This window comes from Amblyraja radiata, chromosome 35, assembly GCF_010909765.2.
Source record: "Amblyraja radiata isolate CabotCenter1 chromosome 35, sAmbRad1.1.pri, whole genome shotgun sequence".
NCBI lineage: Eukaryota > Metazoa > Chordata > Chondrichthyes > Rajiformes > Rajidae > Amblyraja > Amblyraja radiata.
In genome coordinates, this window is record NC_045990.1 from 3,597,984 (window position 1) to 3,625,600 (window position 27,617).

At 44.1% G+C, this 27,617-nt stretch overlaps 1 protein-coding gene across 1 annotated transcript in view; it reads left to right on the top strand.

The window, feature by feature from the left end:
- Positions 1 to 574: 574 nt before the first annotated feature.
- LOC116991947 (vascular cell adhesion protein 1-like) overlaps positions 575 to 27,617 on the top strand; it is a 49,384-nt gene continuing 22,341 nt past the window's right edge. The window contains exons 1-2 of the mRNA XM_033050957.1: positions 575 to 840; positions 6,412 to 6,729. Coding sequence (XP_032906848.1) covers positions 669 to 840; positions 6,412 to 6,729 — 490 coding nt within the window. The 5' untranslated portion in view covers positions 575 to 668. The remainder of the gene's footprint in view (positions 841 to 6,411; positions 6,730 to 27,617) is intronic.

A 27,617-nucleotide genomic window follows, 5' to 3' on the forward strand; every position in this document is an offset into this window, starting at 1 on the left:
GTCTGTCTGTTCCTTCCACACACGCTGCCTGAGCCGCTGAATTAACAATGGCCCGTTTCCTTTATCATTGTTACTTTTTTTGCATATCTTTCATTCATTTATTCTAAATCTCTCGTTTCCCTTTCTCCTGACTGTCTGCAGAAGGTTCTCGACCCGAAACTTCACCTCTTCCTTTTCTCAAGAGATGTTGCCTGACTCGCTGGGTTACTCCAGCATTTTGTGTCTATCTTAAAAAAAAATAGCGTGTACAGTGTTGATATGGAGCTCCGCCTTGTAAAAACACTTCATTCGTTTCTCTGTTGTCAAACTCTTTATTCGACTCTATATTCAACACTTGCTTAACAGAAACATCCTTTACTTCAACACCGGGAAATGTTAAGAATCACCTCAGTCTCTAACACCGACTCCCAGTTCCTGGAGTTATATAATTCGTAGAAAAATAAAATTTTACTGGTTTGTGAGTAATTTGAAATAACTATTTTAGATCAAGCAATTACCCTGATTTTGCCCTTTGTTTAAATGGATTCTGTATCTCTGTACTTATTGTGATGTTTTGTTTTTCTCTGACAGCGAATGGATTTGAGGTTCAGATAAACACAGACACTCCAGCTGTGGAAATCGGGGGCTCTTTGAATGTGACCTGCAGAACCACATGTTTAAATCCTATTATGGACATGGAACTAAAACCAGGGCTAATTGAATACTGCAATAAAGTTAACAACTCGATCACATGCCAATTCCCAATTGTGAAGAAGTGGGATTTACCAATGATTTGCAGTGTAACGTGCAAATCTGAAAACAATATTCTGAAGGAGGACACAAAAGAGATCATTGTGTACAGTAAGTGTAATTTCTTATTCTACCCGGTATAGGAGAGTTGGGCCGAAGGGCCTGTTTCCACTCTGTATCACTCTATAACCATTTGATAGAATAATACGCAGAACCGGACAGCACAGTGGCGCAGCAGTAGAGTCGCTGCCTTACAGCGCCAGAGACATGGATTCCATCCTGACTACGAGTTTGTAGGTTTCCCCGTAACCTGCATGGGGTTTCTGCGAGTGCTCCGGTTTCCTTCCACACTCCAGGTTTGTAGGTTAATTGGCTTCGGTAAAACTTAAATTGTCCCTAGTGTGTGTAGGATAGTGCCAGTGTGCAGGGATCACTGATCGGCATGGACTGAAGAGCCTGTTTCCCTAAACTAAACTAAACAAAAAGCCTTGAAAACTTGTGATCACAGTGTATAATAAGCGAAAACTCTTATTCTAAAATGTTAATTAATTAGTTACATAGGTAACATTGCAGAATATCATGTATAGTCTTTCCGGTGACTAGTCAGCAGAAAACAAATGCTTCTCTCTGTACTTTGGTACACGTGACAATAAATCTGTACTTTGGTACACGTGACAATAAACTAAACTCAAACTCTGAATGTGTAGGAAGGAACTGCAGATGCTGGTTTAAACTGAAGATAGACACAAAATGCTGGAGTAAGTCAGTGGAACAGGCCGCATCTCTGCAGAGAAGGAATGGGTGACGTTTCGAGTTGAGTCTCTTCTTCAGACTGATGACAGGGGAGAGAGAGGTTAATAGATACGGAAGTGAAAGGTGTGAAACGGGACAAGGGGAATGCAGAGCAAGGAAAATGTAGAATGAGAATCAAATACACAGGACAAGATGTTAAGAAGTCCCTTGTGCCAATAGGTGGGGAGCATTTCATGACATTCGTTGATTGTTGAGAGTGGTAGACGCTCAACATCGGTGGCGGGGCGGGGGGGGAGTGGATACGTATATCTTGGCCTGGGTAACCTTCAGGACAGTTGGGCACAGGACACATCATCAGTAGTGTACCCTTGCATCACTGGGTGTTTCGGCCTTTTAACATTATACACCCTCCACAAGGGCGGCCCGCTGCAGGATGATCAGCCCTCAGCGCGTGTCCCGTGTCAAACCGTCCCAAAGATTCACCCTGACGTACTTGGGGCCCAGCATGGGTCTTTCCGCTTGAGCCAAATCCACCGGCTGCTTCTTTCAGCCGCCTCTGAGAGTGATCTTATGGTCTTCCGCAGAGCCTGACCGTGGATTCCAAGCTCCTTCAGCAGTCTGATGGTAGATGACGCAACAAATCCTCTGCATCCCACTTCAACTGGATAGACTTTGGTGTTCCAGCCACGCTGCGTTGCCTCTGCTGCAAGCTCTGCGTAACGCAGCTTCTTACGCTCATAGGCCTCCTCAACAGAGTTCTCCCATGGAACTGTGAGCTCTATGATGTAAGCAGTCTTCTGTGAAGGGGACCAGAACACCAAGTCTGGCCTGAGGTTGGTGGAAGCAATTTCAGGTGGAAAAACTAGTTGTCGGCCGATGTCCGCCAGCATCCTCCAGTCGCGGGCCCTGCATAGGTTTCCTTCTTCTGATCTGGTGGAAGGATGTTTAGATGTTTTCTGTCCTTCTCGGACAAAGGTTGTTGCCCTTAGGGGGAGGGGGTTGCTTGCTCTCGGAGGCAAGGAGTTGGTCGCACACCGACTGTTCTCAAGGGCTGATGCCAGGCTTTTTAGTACCTGATTATGCCGCCACGTGTATCTCCCTTGCGTGAGGCTGGTCTTGCAGCCTACCATGATGTGTTTGAGGGTCGCTGGAGTTGGGCAGAGGGCACAGGTTGGATCCTCGCCGTACCACTGATGGAGGTTCTTTGGTGATGGAAGCACGTCATAAGTCGCTCTGATGATGAAGCTGATCTTGCTTGCTTCCATTTCCCATAGTTCTTTCCAGCTGATCTTCCTCCGCTCCACACCTTCCCACTGCATCCATTGCCCCTGTTTGGCAAGAGAGACCGCCTTTGCACTTCTTGCGGCCTCCTCCTGTCGCCGCACCTCCTCGACCACCAATGTCCTCCGCTCTGATGTTGTGGCCTTTCGCCAAGTTGGTTTACTTGTCGTAAGGCCAAAGCCTCCTCTTCCCTGCTGGACTTGCCCCACGATGTCTTTGTGTCTCAGGGCTGATGAAGCTTGCTGTACTGCATCAGATGGTGTCCACTTCCGGCCAGTTACTAGGGGCGGCGCAACAGCACTGATGGTCTTGTCTCTAGAGTCCCTCAGTGTCATCTGAAGTCTTACTTTAGAACACTTGTATTCCTCTGTTAGACTAGTGAGAGGTAGTTCCAGGACCCCTTTGCCATATAGGCCGATGTTAGTTAGACATCGTGGGACCCCGAGCCATTTCTTCGCGTATGAAGTTATGGTTCGCTCCATCTTCTCCACAGTTGATATTGGGGCTTCATAAATGGTCAGTGGCCACATTGTCCGAGGAAGGAGTCCAAACTGAAGGCACCAGAGCTTCAGTTTCCCAGGCAGTAGGGTCTGATTGATGTTCTCCAGGCCATTGACAATTTCTTGCCTTAGTTGTTGCACCTGCTCTTTGTCCTTGAGACTTGCGTTGTACCATCTGCCCAGGCTTTTAACTGGCTGTTCAGACACTGTTGGTATTGGGTCGTCACCGATACAGAACCTTGTGTCTCTAAGCACCCCCTTGACTATGGAGATGCTTCGAGATTTACTTGGTTTGATCTTCATTCGGGCCCACTTGATGTTCTCCTGCAGCTTTCCAAGTAGCCGCTTGGTGCATGCTGCAGTAGTGGTTAGTGTGGTCATGTCGTCCATGTATGCCCTGATGGGTGGCAGACGGAGCCCAGCCCTGGTTCGTTCACCGCCCACCACCCATTTTGAGGCCCTGATGATGACTTCCATGGCCATTGTAAAGGCCAAGGGTGAGACTGTGCAGCCTGCCATGATGCCTACTTCCAAGCGCTGCCATGTTGTACTGAAGTCAGCTGTTGTGAAGCACAGCTGCAGGTCTTGGAAATAGCTCTTGACCAGTGTGGTGATGAGCTCTGGTACATGGAAAAAGGCAAAAGATTCCCAAAGGAGTTCATGGGGAACTGAACCAAATGCATTGGCCAGATCGAGGAAGATCACATGTAGGTCTCTCTTCTCCTTCTTAGCTGCTTGGATCTGGTGCCAGATCATGCTTGTATGCTCCAAGCAGCCCGAAAATCCTGGAATTCCTGCTTTCTGTACAGATGTATCAATGTACTTGTTTGTTACCAGATAGGTGGACAGCCTTTGTGATACAATGCTGAAAAATATTTTTCCCTCGACGTTGAGGAGACATATTGGCCGGAATTGGCTGATGTCTGACGCATCCTTTTCTTTAGGTATTAGCACGCCGCCGGCCCTTCGCCACGCCTTAGGTATTGTTTGCTTCTTCCACACCACCCTCATGAGCTTCCATAGAAAGCGTAACACATCCGGTGCGTTCTTGTAGAGCTTGTATGGTACTCCGTTTGGCCCCGGAGCTGATGATGCTCTTGCTCGCCGGACAGTGTTCTCTACCTCTTTCCATCTTGGAGGGCTGGTGTCCAGGTTGAATTCAGGTGGTTGAATAGGCGGGATGTCATGTGGGATGACTAACTGCTCATGCCTTTTCGTGTCTTGGTGGGCCTTTTCCAGGTGTTCCTCCAATTCCCGTTTTGATGTTTTCAAAGTTCCACTTTTTTCCTTTGCGAAGAGGTCTTTGATGAACTTGAAAGGGTCTTTGTAGAACCGTGTTCTTGTGTGTTCTTTCTTCTTGCGAAGTTTCCTCAAGTTCTCTGCTTTTCGCAAGGTTGCCAATCGGCTCTTGATGTCCTCTTGGAGTAGCATGAGACCTTCTCTCTCTGCCTCAGTTGCTTTTTTCCATTGCTTTTTCAACTGTCTCCTCTCTCTGATTAGCCTCTCGATCTCCTGCTGCCTCCTGGACTTGATTGGTGTTGGTAATTTCTTTCCACCTCTCCCTTTACTCACCCCAAACTGTTCTTCTCCATAGCTGTAGATCGTGTTGCCCATCCTTTCAAGCTTTTCCACTGCTGTGCCCGCTTGTTGCTCCAAGATATGTATAAGGTCACTGTTGACCGTCTCCCACTCTTTCTTTTCAACAGCTTTGGGCCATTTCACTCCAGGTTTGTGCCCTTTGATCTTTCCCTCCAATGGAGGTCTTTGTCGTTGTTGCGTGGGCTCCTCCACCGGCATTTCTGTGCTTGTATCACCCTCTTCAGTGACATGGGTGCTGATGCTCTGCGAACTTTGGTTTGAGTCCTGTCGCTGTGCTTCACTCGACTGATTTGACTGGTTGCTTCGTAAGAAGTACTGGTCAATGCGAGGCCCATGTCTCTGCTCTCTCAAGCACTTTTTCCTCCCTTGGTGGATCTTCAAGCCCATCACTGATGTAATTTTCTCCCAACCACAAATGCACACCTGAAGTTTGTGTCCCGCAGCTGTTGTGGATGTCTCATGTGCCATGCTCTCCTTGTCCGTAGTCGTTTCCGTTCCTGGGTCTGTAACCGTGTTATCAATCGGTGAGCCATCTTCCGCCCCCGCTCTCGCAGGCTCTAGGGGTATTCTCTTTAATTTACTTTTAGTAGCATTTAGCGGGTGTCTCCAACTAACTGAAACAGCGTTGGGGACTGCTATCATGGGTAGCTAGCCCATGACGGCCCCAGTGGGGTCTGTTCCCTCCTGTCAGCTGTCTCTCCAAGCTGTCACGTGGACTTTCCCATGTTGTCAGCTGTCTTTTCACAGCAGTCACTGGACGAGTCCAGATTATCAGAATCAAATACACAGGACAAGATGTTAAGAAGTCCCTTGTGCCAATAGGATATGTTGTTGTTGTAATGTTGTAATGGATATGTAATGTTGAATAGATGGGTTCATTGGCCTCTGTAAATTGCCATTATTGTGTAGGGAGTGGATGAGAAAGTGGGATGACGGAGAACTCGTATGAACGGGTGATTGATGGTCGGCGTGGAGTCAGTAAATGAAGGGCCTGTTTCCCTGCTGCATCTCTGAATTAAAACTAAATCTGAAATACTGGAAACACAGCAGTCCAACCAGCATCTGTGGGGAGAGAACATTTAAGTTCTTGCTTACAATTTAGATTTGTTTAGTTCAGTTTAGAGGTACAGTGCGGAAACAGGCCCTTCGGCCTACCAAGTACGCAAGGACCAGCGATCCCTGCACACTAACACTATCCTACACACACTCGGGACAATTACACTTATACCAAGCCAATTAACCTCCAAACCTGTACCTCTTTGGAATGTGGGAGGAAACCAAAGATATCGGAAAAACCAATGTGGTCATGGGGAAAACGAACAAACTCCGTACAGACAGCAGCTGTAATCTAGATCAAACCCGGGTCTCAGGTGCTGTAAGGCAGCAACTCTGCCACTGCGCCACTGTGCAGTAAATATTGAAGAACATATATACATTCATGCTTTGTGTATATCACTTGAATAATCGGTGAATATGAGGTGAGGTGGGACACATACTATTCAGGTTCATTATTTCAGTGAATTTTATTAACATGATTCTCCTTCAACAGATCGAGATCTTGTCATTGCTCCACATCCAGAAGTGATGGAAATTAACAAAACATATCAGCTGCATTGCACCGGTCCAAGAGTGTATCCAAACAACAAGCTCCATCTCAAGTGGCTCAGAGGGAACAAAGTTGTGAAGTCAGTTAACCCAACGGAACCAGCAAAGTTTCCAGACAATGTGACTCTGTTGGTCAATATCCTCAATCTCAATGCAAGCAAGGCTGATGATGGACAAGTGTACACATGCTTGGCAGAGCTGGACTTGGACACAAATACCACAAAAGAAATCAAATCCTCCTCCGTGACTCTGCAAACCTACTGTGAGTTCCACTTGAACAATAATTGCTCTCCTCTGCTCAAGACTAAGCTGAAACAAACTGGTAGTCGCATTTTGTAAAGTTTAGTTTAGATATACAGCGTGGAAACAGGCCATTTGGCCCACCGAGTCTGTGCCAACCAGTGATCCCCCCACACCAACACTATCCTACACACTATGGACAATTTATAATTGTAGCACGCCAATTAGCCGTCAAAACTTGCATGTCTTTGAAGTGTAGGAGGAAGCCAGAGCTCCTGCTTAAACCCACACAGGTCACGGGGAGAATGTACAAACTCCGTACAGATAGCACCCTTAGTCAGGATTGATCCCTGGTCTCTGGTGCTGTAAGGCAGTATCTACCCCTGTGCCACCGTGCTGCCTGCTGACACATTTACAAGCAAGCCACACACACTAAACCAGGAGAGATGAGTTATCCATAAAACAAGCACTTTTATGTTGAGTTTACCGTGTCTGCAACTGCAACTCTGTAGAACACATTAACACAATGTGTGTTTCTGCATTGTTTAGTATAGTTTAGTTTAGCTATACAGCGTGGAGACAGGCCCTTCAGCCCACCGTGTCCACGCCGACCAGTGATCCCCGCACAATAACACTATCCTACTCACTAGGGTAGATTTACAATTTTTACCAAGTCAATTAACTTACAAACCTGCACATCTTTGGAGTGTGGAAGGAAAACGGAGCTCCTGGAGAAAACTCAGTAACCCTCTCCATCCCTCCCCCTTCCCAGTTCTCCCACCAGTCTCCCCGATGACATTTTGTCTCTGTTTGCTTTGTGGTCACCTTCTCCTATTCTACATTCTGATCTATTCTACATTTTTCTTGATCCTCATCTTGTTTCATGTCATGATATTGTCATGACCTCATCTATTATATTGTCTCAGGTCTCATTTTGACACCTTCCTTATCGCTGTTTCTCCCTCTCCCCTGATTTTCCGTCTGAAGAAGGGTCTCGACACAAAATGTCTCCTATTCCTTCTCTCCAGAGATGCTGCCTGTCCCGCTGAGGATAGTGTTAGTGTGGTGGAACCGCTGGTCGGTGCGGACTCGGTGGGCCCTAGAGCACGTTTCCGTGCTGTATCTCTAAACTAAACTAAACTAAGATATAAAGATGGTATTCTAGAACCATTGCAACTGTAACTTGTAGACTCTCTGTTCACATCTACCTGTTCAGGGTGGGAATATTGGGAATGCAGAATTATAATTAATCTTGAAGGGAATAATGTACATTTTCTATCAGGTGAGGATCACAGGGAATAAATGGCCTCAGTACATGGATTGAAAAGGCTGTTTCGTGAATGCAACAAAGACCGCTATAACCAATGGGTGTAGGAACGTATTGCATTGCCGCCTAGTGGATCTGCTCGGAACTGCATGTTTTCTCGTGGTTCGCTTCAAAAAACAGGATGCTTCCAATGTAGAAACAATGTAGGAAGGAACTGCAGATGCTGGTTTAAACCGAAGATAGACACAAAATGCTGGAGTAACTGAGTGGGACAGGCAGCATCTCTGGAGAGAAGGAATGGGTGACGTTTCGGGTCGAAACCTTTCAACAAGGATCTGGTTTGCAGACGAGGACACGGAGTGCTGGAGCAACTCAACGGGTCAAGCAGCATCTCAGACCATGGATAGACCACTCCTGAGATACTGCCTGACCCGCTGAGCTACTGCAATACTCTGTCTCTTCTTCAGGGTGCATGCAATGCAGAATAGGCATTAATATTGCACAACGCATCATTTACAGTTCTAAATGCAACTCATAATGCCAACCATAGACATGAAGGATACAGTCGTTAATCTTCAATGGTTCAAAGGTCTGTTTATTGTCACGTGTACCAATTAAGGTGAATTACCATACAGCCATATTAAAAAATAATGTGGCACCTCAGAGATTCTTTGCCAGTATTTCCATGGAATATCATTGTGTTCCTGGAATATCCTGTTGTTTGGGACTTGAACTACTAATCTCCTGACTCCAGGCAAGAGTACCAGCTGTACGACTTTATGTTAGACTGATCACTCTCAGTCTAATGTAGATGTAATGCAACGCAGATAATTAACACAAGGAAACTTCCGGTAGTCTGCAATAAAAGCACAGTTCTGAGAACTCTTGAGAATATTCTGTGACTTCACACCTCTTGTTTCTGATTAACCCATAAATAGTAACACCAAAATAATGAAATAACGGCAGGTAGAAAAATGAGCCTTGGTCAATTTCTGGACACTCAAATGTTTGCCCTTGTCTGAAGAAGGGTCCTGACCCAAAACGTCACCTCTCCATGTTCTCCAGGGATGCTGCCTGGGATGGAGAACCGTAGTGACAGGATACCAAAAGTTCAGAGTTTCCCTTCTGGGTTAAACAGATGTGCTCTACAAAGCATCACCCAATTTGCTTTTGGTGAATAGTGGCAAAGAGTCTCTGAGGTGCCACCTTGCTGACAAGGCATTAGAACATGCGGGCGGCACGGTGGCGCAGCGGTAGAGTTGCTGCCTTACACCACCAAAGACCCGGGTTCGATTCTGACTACGGGTGCTGTCTGTACAAAGTTTGTACATTATCCCCGTGACCTGTGTACGTTTTCTCTGGTATCTCCGGTTAGTGGGATAACATTGAACTAATGTGAATGGGTTATTGATGGTCGGCATGGACTCAGTGGGCCGAAGAGCCTGTTTCCACACTGAATTGCTAAACTAAGTTAAATGAAAATTGACTTTATTCTTCAAAAAATATTTCATTGGCCGTCGAGTAGCATGCTATGCCATTCGTACGCACAATGTGTTTATAAATATAATGAGAAAACATTGGTTTAGTTTAGTTTATTGTCACATGTAACTGAGCTACAGTGAAAAGCTTTTGTTGTGTGCTAACCAGCCAGTGGAAAGACAATACATGATTACAATTGAGCCGTTCACAGTGTGCAGATACATGATACATGATAAGGGAATAACGTTTAGTGCAAGGTAAACTAGTAAAGTCCGATCAAAGATAGTCCGAGGGTCCCCGATGAGGTAGATAGTAATTCGAGAGATTATAAGTAAATTATACCTGCAAATGAGTGCAGGCAAAATTCATGGATTTTGGAAAGAAAGGATCTGTAGTTTTACAGTAGATGTATTTGCTCAGAATGGATGATGATTGTGTAATGGTTTTTGTGAATTATCCACAGGTGAAGAAACCTCATAGGCTATTATTATGGGCTTTTCAATTGTGGGGGCAATAATAATAATAATAATAATGGCAATAATTTGCTATTGCCTGATCGACAGAGTTTGGAAAACAGGAGAATAACAAAGCATCCAAAATCATCAGCACTCCCCTTCCATCAATAGAATCACTCCATCACAAACGGTCCGTGTCAAGGGTGAAGAAAATCATCTCTGATCCCTCCCACCCAGCTCACCACATCTTCCACCTGCTGCCATCAGGAAGGCGCTACAGCTCACTGCCCGCCAAGACATCTCGATTTAAAAACAGTTTTTACCCACACGCAATCCGAATTCTGAACACACTATGATAACAGCACATATCCTCCCCATGCATGTACTGTATATTGTATGATGTTGTGTTTTATGTTATGTTTGACGGGAATCAGCCTACCTTGTAACATCCTGTACTGAACCTGAATTCCACCAGCTTGACTGTGTGGTCATTAAATAATCTAATCTAATCTAAACATTTTTCCTTTGCAGGAAGTGATTTCAAACGGCAATGACAATAACTCACAGACTGGACCAAATAATAAAAGTTGCATTACACCTGTGAGTTAGACGGACATATCACAACAATTGTCTGAATATTGTTACTGTTCTCAGGAATGTTCTGAATTTTGGGTCGTTTTTGTGTCCATTTGTCAAACTCTGAACTGATACCAGAACGCTGGCAACAAAGCCAGCTCAGCACCGAGAACATCAGAGCCATGCGACTTTTCTTCCCATTGATGGGAATAGACATTGGATCACACACTTGGTGCAATAATCTTTCCAAGGTGAACTACTTGCTTAAATTACGTGAATGTTGTCTGATAAAAAATTGTCATAAATGGATAAAATGTGAGTCAATGCCTTTTCCTGTATTCTCACCCTCTTGTCTAGGGAGGAACTGCAGATGCCGGTTTAACCCGAAGACAGACACAAAAGGCTGGAGTAACTCAGCAGATCGAGCAGCATCTCTGAAGAAATTGAATAGGTGACGTTTTGGGTCGAGACCATTCTTCAATTTGAAGAAGGGTTTCAACCCGAAATGTCACCTATTTCCTTTCTCCAGAGATGCTGCCTGACCCTCTGAGTTACTCCAGCTTTTTGTGCCTGTCTTCTCATCCTCTTGTTTAATTATTGCCATACTCTCATCCCTTCCTATCCCTGTAACCTCCTCCAACTACACAATACTCAGTATTCATTCATGTTCATTTACAAACTCTAACATCCTAATTTCCACTCGCTGGAGGGAGAGTAAGTCAAATGATCTCTCTGCTAGAGTAATCAGTGGAATTGCACTTAGTGCTCTAGAATACTGTATCCCAGTGTTATACATGACAGGTTTGCACCCTTTAATTTAGAAGGATGAGAGGAGATCTTATTGAAACATATAAGATTGTTAAGGGTTTGGACACGCTGGAGGCAGGAAACATGTTCCCGATGTTGGGGGAGTCCAGAACCAGGGGCCACAGTTTAAGAATAAGGGGTAAGCCATTTAGAATGGAGACGAGGAAACACTTTTTCTCACAGAGAGTTGTGAGTGTGTGGAATTCTCTGCCGCAGAGGGCAGTGGAGGCAGGTTCTCTGGATGCTTTCAAGAGAAAGCTGGATAGGGCTCTTAAAGATAGCGGAGTCAGGGGATATGAGGAGAAGGCAGGAACGGGATACTGATTGGGATGATCAGCCATGATCACATTGAATGGCGGTGCTGGCTCGAAGGGCCGAATGACCTTCTCCTGCACCTATTGTCTATTATAGTGTTACACAATGATGGACCTGGCCCCATCAGTACTGTACCCCAGTGTTACATAGTGACAGTTATCCCCATCAGTATTATACGCCAGTGTTATACAGCGACTGGCCCATCCCTACCGGTACCGTACCCCAGTGTTCCATAGTGACAAGAGTTATCCCCATCAGTATTGTACCCCAGTGTTACACGGTGACGGACCAGTCCCTGCCAGTGCTGTACCCCAGTGTTATACAGTTACAGACGTGTCCCCTCCATTACAGTACCCCAGTGTCAGACGTGTCCTCACCAGTACCGTACCCGAATGTTACACAGTGGTAGCCTCTTGTCTATTTGCATAGTTGTAGTGTTTACTTTTTCTCTTTCTTACTTACTTTTCATGCTAATTCAATTCTAACTCCTCGATCCATTTTTGACTCCCCCCATTTCAGCAATACCCAGATCATCAGGCTAGCACTTTTCACAGGTTGGGCCTCCTGATGTTAATGACACTGTAGACTCTATCAAGCAAATTGTTTATACTGTATTATATTGAGCCTGTTATAGCATTAATTTCACAGTCATATATTAGACTTTTGTTGCCGCTGGTTCCTGAATACATACTGTGTATTTCACTGCATGTACAGCCTAAAGCCATTTCTTGTCAAGACAATTTTTCCAACAATGCTACTCATATTTGTAACCACTAAGTGAAGATGTAGGTAATGATATAACAAGGGCTGTTTCTAGTGATACATTTGTACAAGTAAACAGAATATATCTTTGAATAAATTGTAGCTTATTGATGAAGCAATATTAAACATAAATGTTGGAAAAAAACCCTATTCACACCAGTGTTGGCATTGAAAGTAACTACAGCTGTTTTCTCACTTCAACATGATTGATCTCACTGCATTTGCCACAGTCAAAGAGGCATAGAGTGATACAGTGTGGAAATAGGCCCTTCGGCCCAACTTGTCCACACCGGCCAATAATATCCCAGCTACACTTGTCCCACTAGCCTGCGCTTGGTCCATATCCCTCCAAACATGTCCCATCCATGTACCAATCCAACTGTTTCTTAAACAATGGGATAGTCCTACCCTCAACTTCAATCTATGGCAGATTGTTTCATACACCCACCACCTTTTATGTGAAAATTTCACCCCTTGGATTCCTTTTAAATCTTTACCACTTCCCCGTGAACCTATATCCTCTGGTCCTCGATTTCCCCACTCTGGGACAAGACTCTGTGCATCTACCCAATCTATTCCTCTCATGATTTTGTATACCTCTATATGATCTAGGGTACACCTCTAGAAGTCTCTGCACATACTGTCCTCTGCTAAAGTTTTCCTACATCTCAGGAGTGTATATTTAACACTGCAACAGAACCTGCCACTCATTGCTTCTGTGGTCAATCAGCTCAACTACATCAAGTTCCTTCAGTTGGAACCTATGACCCCTACGCCTACAGAAGCTATGATTCCAGGAATAGACGATAACTCCTTACAAGGTATAGAAGCTCGGCCCATCTATATCATCCTGCAGCCTATTCACCAACACCATCAGCGTTTGCCTCATCTGTAAGCTGACTCCTCACACTTCCTACATTCATATCCAAGCTGTTCATGTACAGAATGTCAGCACTAGTCCCTGTGGTACATCACTGGTCATGTGCTTCCATCAACAAAGCCCACACTCTTCATCACCCATGTATCTCCTCATACCAAGTCACATTTGGATCTAATTTGGCGGCTTGCCCTCGACCCCGTGGACATGTCCTTCACCCACACCGCTTGTCATCTACATTTAGGGGTGGCATGGTGGCGCAGCGGTAGAGTTGCTACCTCACAGCCCAGAGATCCAAGTTCAATCCTGATTACGGGTGATGTCTGTATGGAGTTTGTACCTTCTCCCCGTGACCTCCATGTCTCAGCCAGTGCATTGTGTGAGTGTCCAACACAGACACCACACATTACGCTGGTTCTCTCAGCGATATCACTATTGCTAGAGGTGACCTAACTTTAATGGGATGAAAATATAACCAAAGTGTACAGACTTTTAAACACAGGCTGGCTACATTTCTACCAGGCTAGAGTTTAGTCTAATGTCACGTGTACCGAGGTACCGAGAAAAGCCTTTGTCACGTGCTAACCAGTCAGTGGAAAGACAATACATGATTACAAACGAGCCGTCCACAGTGTACAGATACACGATGAAGGGAATAATGTGAATGACGTTTAGTGCTAGATAAAGCCAGTAAAGTCCGATCAAAGATGGTCTAATAATAAACTAAACACAAACACAAACTCAGAAAAGCAGCATTTATTGAGAGGATTCAAATGTGGCATTCAAATTTATTTTATACCTTCTGAGTTGTCGATGTGTTTCTATCTATTGGTATTTGACATTGAATTAAATAACGGAAATTAATAGGTGAACATTCACTTTCAATCACAAGAGTAAAATTCCTTCCCCTTAGGCAAGAACACTAGCAGCAACATGCGAGTCAGGTCAGCTGGGCGTGAGAGGGTTGACATATTACAAGTCACAACATAAGGATAACTGAAGAAGTCGGAGGTTCGATCATCCCGACGAGACGGCCTGTACATCGGGCCGTCCGTAGAGGCAACTGCGGAGGGTTCATGGCCCCGATCACGGATGAACAAAGAAGGAAGACTGACTGAACGTTATTGCCTTCCACCACAGTGAAGAATGTTGATTCCACTGTGGTGGATGTTCATGTTGTATTCTATTGTGTATTGTGCTCATTTTGATTGTGTGGCTGCATGGTAAATCAAATTCCACTGTACCTTAACTGGTGCATGTGGCAATAAATGTGAACTTAAACTTGAACTCTCGCTGAAAGGTGCGTAGTAATCATTTTAGTTCCAAAACCATACACTGATGATGACCAACGTAGGCGTTAGGCTTGTCATCCAGAAATGTTTAAACGATTTCCAACTGAAATATACTGGCCAGATTGTTCCATGTGATATAATGTTTTTGTGGGCTACCTGATAAAACTTTATCAAAAATTAAATCATGTGGTTTCCAAAGTACAGAGTCTTTCTTCCAGATCCTTCACGTGTAAGATGTGGTAACCCATAGAGATGCCTGGACAATTGGAGTGGGCTTTAGCTGGGAACTGACATTAACTGATGACCTTTAAGCTAAACCTTACCTTTTACACTTTAGACTTTACTTTAGAGATACAGCGCGGAAATAGGCCCTTCGGCCATCGGGTCCATGGTGACCAATGATTACCCCACACTACTTCTATCCTACACACCAGGGACAATTTATAGAAGCCAATTAACCTACCAACCTTCACGTCTTTAGTCCGTCTCCCTGACTCAGATCAGTTTAATAATATTAAGCCCTCATAAATGTTAGCCTCTTGCACTCTAAGGAATAAGAAGGCCCTAGTTTGCTCAACTTCAGCTCAGATGCTTCAATCCTGGCAGCATCTTTGTAAGTCTTTTCAGCTTCACGCCATCTTTCGTTAGCAGGGCCAACACGGAACACAATAAGGGTGGCGAGACTAATATCTTGGACAACTGTAACATAACATCCCAACTTTTGTACTCAATTCTCTGACGCAGGCCAATGTACCCAAAGCTTTCTTCACCACCCTATCTTTAGTCAGAGGGTATGAATCTGTGGCATTCAATGCCACAGAGGCTGTGGTGGTCGTCAATAGATATTTTTAAGCCAGAGATAGATAGATTCTTGGTAAGTACGGGTGTCAAGGATTATGGGGAGAAGGCAGGTGAATGCAGTTAAGAGGGGGAGATAGATCTGCCATGATTGGATGGCAGAGTAGAGCTGATGGGCCGAATGGCCTTATTCTGCTGCTATCACATGAATTCATATGTTACACTGCTGTCAGAGAACAAAGCACTTGTACTCCTAGATCCCTTGGCTCTCGAACACTTCACAGGACCCCACCATTCACTGCAAAGATTCTGCCATGCGTTGAATTTCCAAATTGCAACACCTCACAATGATCTGGATTATTTTCATTTGTCATTCCTCAGCCCACTTGCCCAGTTTGCCAAGATGCTGCTGTAATTCTCAAAGAACATCTTCATGCGTATACTATACCAACTATGTTAGTGTCATCTGCAAACATACAAATCATGCCTTGCACATTCTCATTCAAATCCAATAATGTGAGAGGGAGGTTTTATGTGCATTCACAACCTCAATGGTGGCAGAACCAGCTCTTGCCAGCTCTTGAAAGTTAAAGACAAGGCAACATAAAAGAGTTCCAAATAAAAATCAAAGTCAAAGAGCCTTTATCAGAACTGAGAATGAAAGAAAACAAGTTAATCAACTGGCAGATTTGTAGATTAATTGGTTAATTTACAAAAAAAAGTGTTGGAGTAACTCAGGGGGTTAGGCAGCACCTCAATTCCATGATTCATAAAACATTTATCACCTTCCAGTCTACAGGAGTGGCCTCACCTCAGCCCTGTACAATTGAAACAATTGCTCCCTATTCTTGAACTCCAGGTCGATGCTATTATTGCCAATATGCCATTTACCTTCCAAACCATTTGCCAGCTGACTTTGTGCAATTCATACAAGGACAATTCATCGGGTGGCAGGGTGGCGCAGCGGTAGAGTTACTGCCTTACAGGGCCAAAGACCCGGATACAATCCTGACTATGGGTGCTTGTTGTACGGAGTTTGTGCGTTCTCCCTGTGACCCGCGTGGGTTTTCTCCGGGATCTCCGGTTTCCTCCCACACTCCAAAGACGTACAGGTTTGTAGGTTAATTGGCTTGGTATCATTGTAAATTTTCCCTAGTGTGTGTTGGATAGTGTTAGTACATGAGGATCGCTGGTCGGCACAAACTCAGTGGGCCGAAGGGCCTGTTTCCGCATTTTATTTCTAAACTACAGCTCTCTCTACACCACTCATCTCCAAACCTGCACCATGTAGATAATATGTGTAGGAAGGAACCGAAGATGCTGCTTTAAACCAAAGTCCAAAACACCACCTCTTCCTTTTCTCCAGAGATGCTGTCAGATCCAGCTTTTGTGTCCCTGTAGATAATAGTCTGCTTTTAGATTCCTTTTGCTGAAGTGCTTAAATTCCATTTGCCAAGTTTTTGCTCATGCACTCAACCTATCTACTGTATATCCCTTTGCAGACCCCAAATATCATCAATGTAACGTGACCTCCAACCTATTTTCTTGTCCTCACCTCGGAACACGTGACAATAAACAAATCTAAACTACTGGAGGACATCTTTAACCTCCCCCTACTCCACCCTGAGTTTTCTGTCTGCTTTAAGAAGATTATTATGGTCCCCCCACCCCCTATTTATTGACCATAGCTCCAACAACCAATCTTCTGGACCTATATCTCAGCAACCTCCTCTGCAATTAAATGCTTGATTCCAACCTTGGGATCACCACCTCTCATAAAGACCCTTCCCCAGTCTCTCGGAGGGATCTTGGGGTCAGTTGCTACAAAACCTTGCAGATTCTCCTTATAAATTCACATCAAGAGTGAGTAAATCCTATCTCTGGGGTTTTCTCCAGAGATTTTCCTACACAACATGCTCGAAACTGGTGTCCCACAAGGTTGTGGTCTCAGCCGCTTTCTATACTCCCTTTGTACTCGTGACTGTGTGGCCACATTCTGCTCTGATACCACAGTGGGCCAGGTTGCAAACGACTCTAGGAACAAGAGGAGCCAACAACCTCTCCCTCAATGTCAGTAAAGCAAGGAAGCTGGTTATTGACTTCAGGGAATGGGGTGGAGCACACATCCCAGTCCATGCCATCAATGCTGAGGAGGAGGTGGCCAAGAGCGATCGGTTTCTTGAGGTAAATATCATCAACCACTTGTCCTGGTCTCACCACATTGATGCAACAGCCAACAAAGCACACAGACACCTCTACTTCCTGAGAAGGCCAAGGAATTTTGACATATCTCCAATGACTCTTACTAATTTCTAGAGACGTAGCACACAAAGTATCCTAATCAGATGCATGGCATCTGCCCTGCCCAAGTTTGCAAGAAACTGCCGAAATGTGATTACAGCTCTGTGCCTCTCACAAACCGGCCTCTCCCCACCTCCCCCACCCACCAGTGACTCCACATAAACACACTGCCTTGGGAAACCAGCCAACATAATCTTAGACCAGCTGGACAGGCAGCATCTCTGCGTAAACAAATAGGTGATGTTTCGGGTCCAGCACTGCGTTACTCCATCATTTTGTGTCTATCTTTGGTTTAAACCAGCATCTACAGTTCCTTCATACACATGCAATGCATTGAGCTTGTTGGGGGTGGAGGGGATGTGTTGTGATCAGCGATTCTTCCGATTCCACTGTGTAGCTGTTTACAGTGTACAAGGCTTGCAACGATCGACGTGAACCTGTGTGAATAAGCTGCGACTCTGGCTTGGTATGGAGTGGAGATGTGCAGGCAAAACTGCTTTACTTTTTTACAAATACTCTCATAATTAAAGGCAACAAATCATTTGTCTTCCTAATTGTTCGCTGTGTCTGCAAGGTGATGTGTACATGGACATGTACATGCTTGTGAACACCCAAAATACCCTCTTTTTAGATTTTGTGCTCTAAAGTGGATGACCTCATATTTTTCACTGCACATCCCATTTGGGAATGCTCCTCCCAATTCCTGCATCTTTAATTTTTTTGACGAGGGAAGAATGAGTCCATTCAAGCATTTTGATGAAAATCAGTCAGAACAACATGACATTCTTTCAATTCAAGATAATTTAGACTGTTAAATTATCCTGTTTACAGTTAAATTCAAAGCCATTGGCTATCTTCCAGTGTAATTGGAAATGGCTCAAAGATTCTTGGTTTTGACACAGAGTGCTGGAGTGACTCAGCGGGTCAGGCAGCATCTGTGGAGAACATGGATAGGTGACGTTTCACAGAGTGCTGGAGTAACTCAGCGGGTCAGGCAGCATATGTGGAGAACATGGATAGGTGATGTTTCACAGAGTTCTGGAGTAACTCAGCGGGTCAGGCAGCATCTGTGGAGAACATGGATAGGTGATGTTTCACAGAGTGCTGGAGTAACTCAGCGGGTCAGGCAGCATCTCTGGAGAACATGGATAGGTGACAGTCCCCAATCTTCTGGCACTTTGTGGCTAAAGAGAAAACAAAGAATCTCTGTCATAGTGTAGAGACAAAGAACTGCAGTTGCTGGTTAATGTACAACATGACACAAAGTGCTGGAGTAACTCAACAGGTGTGGCAACATCTCTGGAGAACATGGTTAGGTGATACTTTAGGTCGAGACACAAAAGGAGCCTGATTCAAAACACCACCTATCCATGTTCTCCAGACATGCTGCCCGACCCGCTGAGTTACTCCAGCATTCTGTCCATCTCTGTCATGACCCCAGCAATCACTTGCTTCCCTCAGAATCACTGGATAGATCCTATCAGGCTCCAAGAACTTATCCACATTAATGTTTTTCAAAAGACCCAACATATTTTTCTTAATATAAATATACTGGATGAGTACCTGAATATGGAAAGCTTAGTGGAATATGTGCCAAACATGGACAAATAGGACTAGCATTGATGGGGCATCTTGGTTGTCATGCATTAGTTAGACAAAGAGCCTGCTTCCATGTTGTATGACTGGAGATGCAGCACGGAAATAGGCCCTTTGGCCCATCGAGTCCACGCCGACCATTGATCACCCGCACACTATATCTTTTGGCTAATGGAGTTGAAGTCTCACTGTGAGGCTGTGGCATGTTTCGAAGCTGCATGTCTATATAAAGATTCCCCACCCTAATCTCACTATCATCCATATCCTTCTGCTTGGTGAAATGCTGATGCAAAGTACTCCTAAATAACCTCACCCACTTCCTCTGGCACCACACGTACATTTCTTCCTTTGTACTTGAGTGAACCTACCTTTCCCCTGCCAACCCTCTGCATTGGGATACTCCTGGGAGCTGTGTTCATCAGCAGCCTGCATGTGTGGAGCAGACCAGCAAACAGCGCAGCACGTCATTATCGACTGCGCTGTCCTCCGCCCCCCTGGTGGAGGGGTAGACCTCAGGGCCCTCGACAACAGCACATTGAACTGGCTACAGCGCCTGCAGGGCGTTACATAACCTCTGCTACCTCAAACACAAGAAGATGAAGGGATACTTGTTAATCCTACTTGTCTACAACTATTATTGGCCTCTTTATAACTCCCAGTTTCTTTAGAGTCTAGAGATACAATGTGGAAATAGGCCCTCCAGCCCATCGAGTCCACCATTGATCACCGGCACACTAGTTCCAAGTTATCCCACTTATGTATGTTATCTCAATGCATCTCACACTATAGGGATAATTCGGAGAAGCCAATTAACCTACAAACCTGCATGTCTTTGCATATCTTTGGAGTGTGGGAGGGAACTAGAGCACCTGGAGAAAATCCACATGGTCACAGGAAGAACGTACAAACTCCGCACAGACAGCACCCATAGTCAGGATCAAACCCAGATCTCTGGCGCTGTGAGGCAGCAACTCTATCGCTGTGCTACCTTGCCACCCAAAGTATTTAAAATATTTTCTGCGCCATTTGTAATCCTTATGGGCCTTGTCTGTTTTCAGCTTCCTGAACCTTTTCATTTTCTTTTTTCATTTTAACTAAACATCTAATGTCTCATAATCCCAAGTTCCCTAACTGTATCACAGCTGGTGTGCTAGATACAGTTCTGGTCACCACACTAAAGGAAGGATTTAGAGTCATAGACTGATACAGTGTGGAAACAGGCCCTTCGGCCCAACTTGCCCACACCGGCCAACATATCCCAGCTACACTCGTCCCACCTGCCTGCATTTTGCCCGTAACCCTCCAAACTTGTCCTATCCATCCAATTAGGAGAGAGGTCCTAATGTTGGAGGCAGGAGGATCATCAAAGACACCACGTGGGAAGAATCAGGTAAGAGGTAGCTTCAATTGTTTCCTCCTGGTGTAAGGATAAGAGATATGTCAGAGTTAGTTGCTCACAGCTGACAACAATGGTAGTGAACCATCTCAATAAATGGAACAGCGACTCGATTATTGTCAGTCCGAAGAAGCAGCCTGATCCAAATCACCTATCCATGTTCTCCAAAAATGTATGACCCTCTGAGTTACTCCAGCACCGTGTGTCTTTTTGTACAAACCAGCATCTGCAGTTCCTCATGTCTCCATTTTAAAAAAGCCATTGAGTCTCCACCCACTTCCCGACTCTTGGTTTGTAGCCTTGTAGTTTGTAGTTGGCCAGTGTGGGCAAGTTGGTCTGAAGGGCCTGTTTCCACGCTGTAAGCCTCTATGACTATTTCTCCAGGCTAATTATACCCATGGCCCAGAGCTGACCTTCCAGTCATTTCTCATCCTCTGGAGGGGAAGTCACTCACGGTGTCTCTGTGTTTGCCCAGATACAACGTGTGCTGGAGGGGGAGGTGAGGCTGGGAATCCGCTCACTACCACTCTGTGGTGCGGGCCGTGGGCAGGGGTTTGCAGGAACTTCTCTACCACTGTGTCAGCCCTGAATCGGCGGAGAATGTGGAAGGGTCATGCCCTGGGCTGCAAAATGAAAGAACAGAAACTTCAATAGAATTAGGAACAACATGGGAACAACCGATAGAGAGGAAGTATTAAGGCTCGGTCATTTACAAATTTGTAAAGTTTGGGAGAGATCATCCCATGCCAAGAAACTAGACCCAGCGTTGAATAACACCTGCCGCTCAATCACTGGCTGCTTGAAGCCCACCAACATAAACAACCTGCACCTCCTCGCTGGCATTGCCCCTGCTGATGTGAGATGGGAAGTCGCCAGCCGAGTAGAGATGACCAAGGCCACCAGTGATGAACGCCACCTCCTCTACGGACGTGTACCCCCGGCCCAACGGCTGAAGTCCAGGAGAAGCTTTCTCAGCCATGTCCAGCCCCTAATAGCATCACGGGAAGAAACCAGACTCCAACTATGGACAAAAAAGCTTGAGGACGACCCCCCTCCTACTGACATGGGTATCCCTCCTTCTGAAGCCCTCCCTCCGGGCTCAGAAGCACCATGGGTCCAGTGGAAGACGCTCAACCGCCTGAGAACAGGAACAGGGCGATCAAAAGCTGCCATGGCCAGATGGGGCTATGAAACTGGCCAAACCACCTGTGAATGTGGAGAAGAGGACCATACAATGCAGCAATGCCTTGTCTGCCCCCTACTACCCAACCAGTGCAGCCCAAAGGATCTTGCAGTGTTCAATAAAAACGCAAAGGACTGTGTAAAGGAATGGGAAACTGTCATATAACCAACCAGCTTCAAAGACACGAAAAGAAGATTTACAAAATGGTGAATTGTAAATTAGCACACTTGGTATCATGTAGACACGAACAGAATCATTTACATTTGTTATAAAAACCCTACTGCATACTTTAGTAGTGTCAGGGGTTATGGGGAGAAGGCAGGAGAATGGGGTTGAGAGGGAGAGATAGATCAGCAAAGATCGATTGGTGGAATAGACTTGATGGGTCTTTTCTGCTCCTAGAACTTATGAAGGTATGAACTATGATGGGGAACAGCGGTGGTGGGGGGAGTTGTTACTGTGACGGGAGACTGGGTAGGGAGGGGGTTACAGTGATGGGAATGTGGGAGGTTTACTATGATGAGAGGCAGGAGTAGAGGAGTAGGGTACTGTGAAGGAAGGAACTGCCGAAGGATGTATTTTTATGATCGGAATGTAGGCGAGGATCAAGTTCAAGTTCAAGTGAGTTTATTGTCATGTGTCCCTGTATAGGACAATGAAATTCTTGCTTTGCTTAAGCACACAGAAAATAGTAGGCATTTACTACAAAACAGATAAATGTGTCCATATACCGTGATATAAATATATACACACATGAATAAATAAACTGGTAGTGCAAATAACAGAAAGTGGTTGCTAATAATCAGAGTTTTGTCTGAGCCAGGTTTAATAGCCTGATGGCTGAGGGGAAGTAGCTATTCCTGAACCTGGTTGTTGCAGCCTTCAGGCTCCTGTACCTTCTACCTGAAGGTAGCAGGGAGATGAGTGTGTGGCCAGGATGGTGTGGGTCTTTGATGATACTGCCAGCCTTTTTGAGGCAGCGACTGCGATAAATCCCCTCGATGGAAGGAAGGTCAGAGCCGATGATGGACTGGGCAGTGTTTACTACTTTTTGTAGTCTTTTCCTCTCCAGGGCGCTCAGCATGCTCTCGACTGTGCACCTGTAGAAGTTAGAGAGAGTCTTCCTTGACAATCCGACTCTCCGTAAGCTTCTCAGGAAGTAGAGGCGCTGATGAGCTTTTTTGATAATTGCGTTAGTGTTCTCGGACCAGGAAAGATCCTGGGTGGGGTGGGGAGAAGGGTGGGGAGTAACACCCATTGCGCTGATTATCAGAGCCAGTGTGAATCTTCCACTGATGTTAAGGGCAGTGTACAGCAAAGATACTACTATCTTTGGTCTACAGAATTTTTGTTTGCGGGCTGTGGGAGCGCTGTGTTCATTTGGACGGCGGTGATCGGAGAGGCAGCAGGCGCCGAGGGTCACAGTCATGGTCTCTTCACTCACTTCAAGCAGGAGATACCTTCACCTCGTCTTGTTCGTATTCACGTTAACAAGTTAGTACAATCCTCATATCAAATGGCATTCTCCCATGGCATGTAGCGTTTTTATTTCATGGCCGAGCTATTAAGCGGAGCTCAATAATCAGCGGGGGGGGATTTCTTGTCATTTATTAATGTCCAAACAAAAAGTAGGAATGTTACAAAATTTTGAGATTTTAAAAATCAAGCATGTAATTTATCCCATCAGATAAAGCATAAAAAGAACTTTAATTTGATAACTAATTCACTTTCAGATCTTCAGTATTAAAAAAGTTATGGCCATTTTCATACTCGGAAATTAGCATCTTGTTCCCTATTGCTTTTCCAATGACTTAACACAAAAGCTGTCCGACCTCTCTCTCTCCCCCCCTCTCTCCCCTCTCTCTCTCTCTCCTTTCTCTCTCTCCCCACTCTCTCTTCCCCCTTCTCTCTCTCCCCCTTTCCCCCTCCTCTCCCCTCTCCCCACCCCGTCTCCCCCTCCCCCCTCTCACCCCTCCCCCCTGTGTGTGTGGGGGGTGGTTAATGTGCGTGTGACGCTGAATGCCGCCCCCCCCCGATACCGCGCATTGGGGGAACCCGTTATTTCCAGCTGTTGATGCCCGTTATTCCAGCTGTTGATGCCCGTTCACCGCCCCGCCCGCCACATCTGCAGCCAAATCCCTCTCCCTCGTCGACATTTTATAACCTTGTGACTATAAACACATGTCTTGTATATATAACAAACACCTTTAATTATTTCCCTGTACAAAATACCAGATGTGCCTTTTATTTGATAATTCTATTCTCAATGCACCTGTTAACCTTAATGCTAAGCTCAAATGTATTGTTTATAGACAATAGGTGCAGGAGTAGGCCATTCGGCCCTTCGAGCCAGCACCGCCATTCAATGTGATCATGGCTGATCATCCCTAATCAGTACCAATCTCTATACTTATAAAACTCTGATCTTGGATGTGTGTGTATTTATGCAATGTTCGTGTGCGTTTCCCCGTTTGTTACTTCCCGTTTTTTTCCGGTACTAAATTCTTTACAATTTTAAACGTTTGCGGTTATTTAATCTTTAAATTTACCAGAATCAAAAATCTCTATCTTTCCAGAAAGCACATCAAGGACAGTAGAAACAACTGCAGGCAGCACAAGTGCATCTTCAACAGAAGCTACCATCACCTTCAATATCATACCAATAACACCCACTGGTGAGTCCGGTATGCAAGAGTAATTCAAAATAAATATGTTCCTTACTCATCCAGTGAATAAGAATCATTACAGTAGAACAAGTTAACATGGATTGGCCATGTGTGTTCCATGGCATATACTGTTGGCCTATCTTCTGTCAAACACACCACAGATTTTGTTTCCAAATTCTTTGGTCCCTTGAAAACAAATGTGGTCTATTTTCCAGGAAATTGAAGAAAATTATCATGTTGTTACAAAAATAAGGCAAAATTGTAGTTCAATACATTTTCTGCCCTAATAACACCAGTCTTTAAATTTACCAGAATCAAAATTCTTCACCGTACCAGAAAGCACTGTACCATCTACAAGTTCAGAGGCAACTACAACAGCTTCAAGCATCACATCAGTTCCCACATCAAGGACAGTAGAAACAACTGCAGGCAGCACAAGTGCATCTTCAACAGAAGCTACCATCACCTTCAATATCATACCAATAACGCCCACTGGTGAGTCCGGTATGCAAGAGTAATTCAAAATAAATATGTTCCTTACTCATCCAGTGAATAAGAATCGTTACAGTAGAACAAGTTAACATGGATTGGCCATGTGTGTTCCATGGCATATACTGTTGGCCTATCTTCTGTCAAACACACCACAGATTTTGTTTCCAAATTCTTTGGTCCCTTGAAAACAAATGTGGTCTATTTTCCAGAAAATTGAAGAAAATTATCATGTTGTTACAAAAATAAGGCAAAATTGTAGTTCAATACATTTTCTGCCCTAATAACACCAGTCTTTAAATTTACCAGAATCAAAAATCTCACCGTACCAGAAAGCACTGTACCATCTACAAGTTCAGAGGCAACATGTGTGTTCCATGGCATATACTGTTGGCCTATCTTCTGTCAAATACACCAATTGGATAATTTATCACTCTTTCTTCCTATTGTAAATCACCCTTCATTTAAACCCTCTGTGTTGGTTAAAGGTTTTACACAATGGAAAAATTATGGAATTAAAAAGGTGTGGCATCTTTATAGAAAAGGCATTTTTCTTTCATTTCAGGAGTTACAACAGAATTATGGACTACACTCAAATAACTTTTTTAGATATCTACAACTTAAAGATTATGTTAAATCACATACACAAGATTATAGAACTAGAGAGCCAGAAACTCTTGATGAATGTTTGAATAAATATCCTAATACAGATAAATTAATCTCATATTTATAATACTCTTTTAGTTAATGAGGTCCCGTTGACGGAATTATATAGACAAGCATGGAAAAATGAATTAGACAACCTATAATGAAAGATATTCGGGACCAAAGTCTACAACATATACAGCAATGCTCGTTAAATGCCAGACATTCTTTAATACAATTTAAAGTATTACATAGAAACATAGAAACATAGAAAATAGGTGCAGGAGTAGGCCATTCGCCCCATCGAGCCTGCACCGCCATTCGACATGATCATGGCTGATCATCCAACTCAGTATCCCATCCCTGCCTTCTCTCCATACCCCCTGATCCCTTTAGCCACAAGGGCCACATCTAACTCCCTCTTAAATATAGCCAATTAACTGGCCTCAACTACCTTCTGTGGCAGAGAGTTCCAGAGATTCACCACTCTCTGTGTGAAAAATGTTTTTCTCATCTCGGTTGTAAAAGACTTCCCTCTTATCCTTAAACTGTGACCCCTAGTTCTGGACTTCCCCAACATCGGGAATAATCTTCCTGCATCTAGCCTGTCCAACCCCTTAAGAATTTTGTAAGTTTCTATAAGATCCCCCCTCAATCTTCTGAATTCTAGCGTGTACAAACCGCATAGACTGCATTACTCTAAAACTAAATTAAATAGAATTTTCCCACATATCTCTCCTATCTGTGATAAATGTCAGAGGCTAATTTAACTCATACTTTTGTAAATTGTATAAAAATCAAACATTTCTGGGCAGATATTTTTAGAATAATTTCTGAAGTTGTTAATACCCAATTGGTTCCTGACTCAAAACTAATAATATTAGGAATATCAGAACAAAGCCTAAAACTTACAACAGCCAAAGAAACTTCCTTGATTATAGTATAATAACTGGCAAAAAATTAATATTAAAATTTTGGAAAAATCCAGCAACCCCCACAATCTGAAGAAGGGTTTCGGCCCGAAACGTTGCCTATTTCCTTCGCTCCATAGATGCTGCTGCACCCGCTGAGTTTCTCCAGCTTTTTTGTGTCCCCACAATTAAAATGTGGATTATGGAGATATCAGAGACCTTACATTTGGAAAGAACTAGACTTGTCTTAATTGAAAACAAGAATTATTTGCTAGAATATGGTCTCCATTTATTGATTTTTTGAAAGGGTCCGGCACGGACGTCTGACTGAAGCTTGAACCCAGGATTAGATGAATAGTTATGTTTTATAATCTACAGACCTATCTCCAAAGTTGTATTATTGGTCATTTATTCTATTCTTTTATATCGTGTTTTTTTTTCTCTTCTTTCTCCCTATCTATAAAAAAAATAAACAAATAGAAGCAGAGTTAATATGCAATTGATAAATGAGGGCCCCTATTACTTTGATAGCTGGAATCCCATCTATTAACAATATGTAATTGATATACAAATGTGTTTTGATTATGATATGTATATTCTTCTAATAAAAATATAATTAAAAAAAAAAATTGTAGTTCAATACATTTTCTGCCCTAATAACACCAGTCTTTAAATTTACCAGAATCAAAAATCCCAGCCTTTCCAGAAACCACTGTACCATCTACAAGTACAGAGGCAACTACAACAGCTTCAAACACCACATCAGTTCCCACATCAAGGACAGTAGAAACAACTGCAGGCAGCACAAGTGCATCTGCAACTGAAGCTACCACCACCTTCATGATCACACCAATTACACCCACCGGTGAGTCCAGGATGCAACAGTAATGCAAAATAAATTTGTTCATTACACATCCAGTGAATAAGAATCGTTACAGTAGAACAAGTTAACATGGATTCACTTTGTGTGTTCCATGGCATATACTGTTTGTGAATCTCCTCCTCCAAAATTTGCAAACACTGAACAATTTTTACATATTCTGGGAGGGTTTTTCCTCCTCCACTTAATGTTTGAAAAATTAGAAAATTCAGTTC